This window comes from Rhodamnia argentea, chromosome 10, assembly GCF_020921035.1.
Source record: "Rhodamnia argentea isolate NSW1041297 chromosome 10, ASM2092103v1, whole genome shotgun sequence".
Classification (NCBI taxonomy): Eukaryota; Viridiplantae; Streptophyta; class Magnoliopsida; order Myrtales; family Myrtaceae; genus Rhodamnia; species Rhodamnia argentea.
Window position 1 is genome coordinate 17,543,588 of NC_063159.1, and position 4,678 is coordinate 17,548,265.

General features: G+C 46.3%; 2 protein-coding genes across 3 annotated transcripts; one reads left to right on the top strand and one right to left on the bottom strand.

Annotated features, from left to right (window-relative positions):
- Positions 1-216: 216 nt before the first annotated feature.
- Positions 217-2,198, top strand: LOC115729254 (trans-resveratrol di-O-methyltransferase-like). The gene is made up of 2 exons (XM_048271081.1): positions 217-1,333; positions 1,530-2,198. The coding sequence occupies exons 1-2, from the start codon at positions 497-499 to the stop codon at positions 1,824-1,826; spliced, it is 1,134 nt and encodes a 377-aa protein (XP_048127038.1). The 5' UTR covers positions 217-496; the 3' UTR covers positions 1,827-2,198.
- Positions 2,199-2,387: 189 nt separating this feature from the next.
- On the bottom strand, positions 2,388-4,678 carry LOC115729291 (alpha carbonic anhydrase 8). Of its 2 annotated transcripts, none has more exons than XM_030659805.2 (2): positions 3,865-4,678; positions 2,388-2,895 (listed from the first exon to the last, which is right to left on the bottom strand). In XM_030659805.2, coding segments are annotated over exons 1-2 (672 nt in total). In that variant the 5' UTR covers positions 4,536-4,678; the 3' UTR covers positions 2,388-2,894. The 2 variants fall into 2 exon arrangements, with proteins under 2 accessions (XP_030515665.2, XP_048127060.1); XM_048271103.1 differs by having other exon boundaries at positions 2,388-2,886; positions 3,843-4,678.

Below are 4,678 nucleotides of genomic sequence, written 5' to 3' on the forward strand. Positions count from 1 at the left end.
AAAATGGACACTGCAATGTGTTACAATCAATGAGTACCTATATAAGAACAACGTGTACAGGTAAAGAAATAACATAATACAAAACAAGGGAGCTAGCCATCATATTGCATAGCGGAATATCTAATAATATCTAATAATATCTCTGAAAATATTTTTCAACATTGCGCGGATAAAAACTTCTCAAGTTGTAGAGGAATAATTTTAACATCGTATAATAAGTATTACATAACATCAACACTAAAGACCAACAAATCATACGTTATAAAATAAAGCTATAAGTATACTCAGATTCGGTGCAATTAATGATGTGAATTATTCTAATTAGGTATTTGACATTAATTGCTCATTTAAACACTCGGTTAGAATCGGTGCGTTACTCGGTAAAACAAATATTGTGGAAACCTGTCTTTTTCTCCCTAGCATTACTCTTCAAATTGAAACTCGTCGTTTCTCTATCCCGCGTTTGCTAATCCAATCTTGTTCCTTCCAGACAAAGATGGACAGGTCTTGTAAGGGAGAGACGAACCAGATCGAGATCTTCCGAGCCCACGCTCACGTATGGAGCCACACTCTCAACTTCATCTCCTCCATGTCCCTCAAATGTGCCATTGAGCTCGGCGTCCCCGACGCCCTCCACCGCCACGGCCATCCCATGACCCTCCCTGAGCTCGCCGCAGCGCTCTCCGTCCCAGCCTCCAAGACTGCCTTCCTTGGCCGCCTCGTGGCCATCCTCGTCCACACGGGCTTCCTCTCCCACCAAAAGTCCGCCTCCGGAAGCGACAGAACATCAGAGGAAGACGAGGCTGACGAACTTGGTTTTGAGTATTCTCTAACTGCCGCTTCACTTGCGATCGTGAAGGGCCAACCCTTGGACCTGTCGCCGATCGTACTGCTCACGCTCGACCCGATATTCGTCGACCCATTTCACTGCATGAGCGAGTGGCTCAAGAGCGACAGCGACACTGGCTCCCCGTTGTCATCACGGACACCCTTACACATGAAGCACGGGAAGAGGATGTGGGAGATCAAGGTCCAAGACGAGAAGTTCAACCGGCTCATGAACAGGGCGATGGCAAGCGACGGGCCAGTGATGGCGAGGTTGATAATGGACAAGTGCGGGGGGCGGCTGTTTGAGGGGCTGAGGACGGTGGTCGATGTCGGGGGAGGGACCGGAGGGCTGGCGAGGGAGCTGGCAGAGGCGTTCCCAGAGATGGAGTGGACGGTGCTCGATCTGCCGCGCGTGGTGGTCGGCTTGGAAGGGACGAGGAACTTGAAGTACGTGGGTGGTGACATGTTTGAGGCCGTTCCTCCAGCGGACGCTGTTTTGCTCAAGGTACCAGAGAAAGAACTAGCTTGTGCTTGGATATTACATCTTTTTTCCGCAATTGCTTGGAAATAGTACCTTAACATTCGTCTTTAATTAGTTCTCTAGTAATGGTTCAAATCACACAAATCATAATCCAAAGTCCATATTGAAGTACATCTTTAGTAATGGTTATATACATTTATATGTCTGATTAATTATGCAGTGGGTATTACACGATTGGAGCGACGAAGAGAGCATAAAAATACTAAAGCGGTGCAAAGAAGCGATCACGAGGAACAGCGAGCTGGGGAAAGCGATGATAGTAGAAGCAGTGATCGGAGGAGGACCGCGGGAAGGTGAGACGATGAAGCTCTGCTACGATATGATCATGATGGTGGGTACGACAGGCAAAGAGAGGAACGAGAAAGAATGGGCGAAGCTCCTTCGCGAAGCTGGTTTTAGTGACTACAAGATCACCCCTTTGGCGGGATTTAGATCTCTCATCGAGGCTTACCCTTAACACTTCACAACGAATGAAATCGCTCGGTGCCTCGACATCAGTCTTGGTCTCTGTCGGTCAATTTATGAGTTGATTTTACACATGGGTATTCTTATAGTTCACTTGATTTTCTTGAAATGGAAAAATTGCATTAGGAAACGTCACCTTGATAGAGTCTTACAGACACCTCCCAAAGACAAGACTTCTCAGGCAGATGGCCCAAGTATATCTACTGATATCGGTTGAAATTTCGCAGTTGCGTATGAACTGTTTTAAACAGATGATATGCCGAGATCTGCACAAGCCTGCAAAGAAAGGGAACTCTTGGGCTTGTTCCCAATTTATCACTGCTAAAGAAAAGCATAATGAAGATTTAGACAGTTCAGACAGAAGAAAGTTTTACAAGCGTGTATGATTAGATTTCCGAGAAACAGGAAAGTGATGTTTCTCCTAACATTGGCAAGCAAAACAATCCTCAATTGTTGAAACAGAACTAAAATCCAAAGCTTCATCTGGAACCGGGTGCAATCTAATGACACGGCATGCAATATCTGCTGCTTCAATGCATATGATGCGGTCGTCTTCTCAACCTATGGCACACAGTTGAACATGTATTGTATTGGTATAAATACTTCAACAAGATGAAACACGAAGAGTAATACCACTGCGAACAGAACAGTAGCTTTGAGTACAACCATAGCTGAACATATTCATAAATAAGGTTCCAGACATGCCGGCTTGCCTTATTTTAAGTAACATATTAAACAGCAAAGCAAATTCTATAATTCATTTGCACCTTTGTCCGTGTCATCATGTAAACACTAAACAGAGCCCACAGAGGAGTGAGATGGAGACTTGGAGTCTCGAGCATTTTTTCCTACACATCAATCTATGATGTACTGAACAATGTTTGTCATGAGGTGCACTGGTCAGATGATTCAGTGTAACTCCATCTAATTTGGGGGGTTGTATGGAGAACCGACGCCATTTCTGGAGATAACTGAGCCAGGAGCATCAGGATGAACAATACATCTCCAGCTTCAGCAAAGTTCCAATTTGATCCTTGACAAGAAATTCTTCCATGTCATATCTGTAACAAAATTATATTAGGAGCGGCAAAATATTTCAGCACAACCTATAGTGAAGAGAGAGACAAACGATGACAAGGCAAAGGATCTAACAATATGTGACAAAGAATAATGGTATGCAACACCCTGGTTCGATTTTTTGGAACAAGTACAATTCCAATCAAGTCTTTACATTACGAGATTCGCCATTTCTCAACTGCAGGAGGAGGAGATAGACATGACATGGAAGTGCGACATATGTTAAGACTCTTGAGGATTAGCTGCACTTAAATCCCAATAAACTGTTAGCTGAAACTGCTTCAGATTGAGACCAAGGAAAATTTTCGCAAGAGCTAAGATGCTCCCTGTTGCTTGGAAAAAGAAATGCGCAACTCATCATTGACTTCCCCCAAGCAGATAATAAGAACAAGCCTAAGAGTAAAACTGCTGGGAGCTGTAATTTGTTCTTATCTTTCCGTCATTGTCCTAATAAACCTAGGAATGCTTCTCAAAACGCCAACACCAAACCTCTGATAAATAGCCAAATTGCTCTATATGCAAACCTTGGTGCTAAAAGTATGGCAAGTCGACAAAAAATTAGATGTTACACCTTCCTAGATTCGCTTCACTGTCCTAGCTTCCTGTCTTAGAAAGGATCAAACAATAGGTAATCATCTTAAACATACTTTCATCCATCAAACATGCCCCTTTCCAATTAACCTGGCTCATCAACAAACCAACCAACAGCAACATTTTTCACTATTCTCAGACTGCTTGCCACATCAATATCATCAATTCAATATGTTTTCCATATCAAATGAGCCACGTCAAGGAAAATTCGAATCATTTCACAGCCACAAGACAAGATTGACAAACGGATCAGACCCAGACTCAGCCCGAATCTCAAAATTGAAGACAACCCATGGGAGCATAAAGCAAAACAGCAGAAAACGGAGGGGGAAAAAATAGAACTTCATGTTAAGGATCATTACCATCCACTCGAGCTCGGCCTATTCCCAAACGAGCTCGTCCGGTTCAGATCCGCCTGGCCGCCTCCCTTCATCCCCTCGTACCCGCCTGATTTGGGCCGCCCATCCTCTGCATACCGACCGGGAGATCCGTAATACCCCTGCTGCCTCGGGACCGGCTCTCCTCGGACGCCCGGTGCTGGCCTCTCCTCCTTCCCCGCAAAGCCGGGCCTAAGGTGCGGCGGGACGAACTTGTCCGGCTTCGGCGACGTCACAGCGAACAAGGCCTCCTTGTCCCTGTCCAGCACCGGGACCCGACAAGGGAGCGCCGAGCCGGTTCCGGTTCGACCAAGTGGGCGAAGGGAGATGGGGTCTGGCTCCGGCTCCGGCTCGGAGCAGTTCTGGGCAGGAAGAGGCGATGGGGTTGGCTGAGGAGGAGGCGGGGCGGTGATGGGTTTGGGTGCGGGTGTGGGCGTGGGTGTGGGTCGGGTCAGGACAAGCATGCGACCCTGGGTGAGGTGGGCTTTGTAGGGACCGTTGGTGAGGGCATTATGAGGCGATGTTGCAGACGAGTAAGAAGAAGAAGGAGGAGGAGGCTTGGAAGACTGGTTTTTGGTGGGGGTGGAGGAGGATGAGATCTTCTTCTCGTAGATGTCGTTGAAGTTGATGGAACTGTACTTGTTGCTTCTTGCCATCCACCACCAAAAGACTCACAAGTACAACGAGAAAACAACTTCGAGAGAGAGAGAGAGACAGAGAGAGATGGGGATCTGAAGAAGGAGAGGAAAGAAGGAGAAGGAGAAAATGATCAGTGCTGGCGGATTCAGGAGAAGTGGCG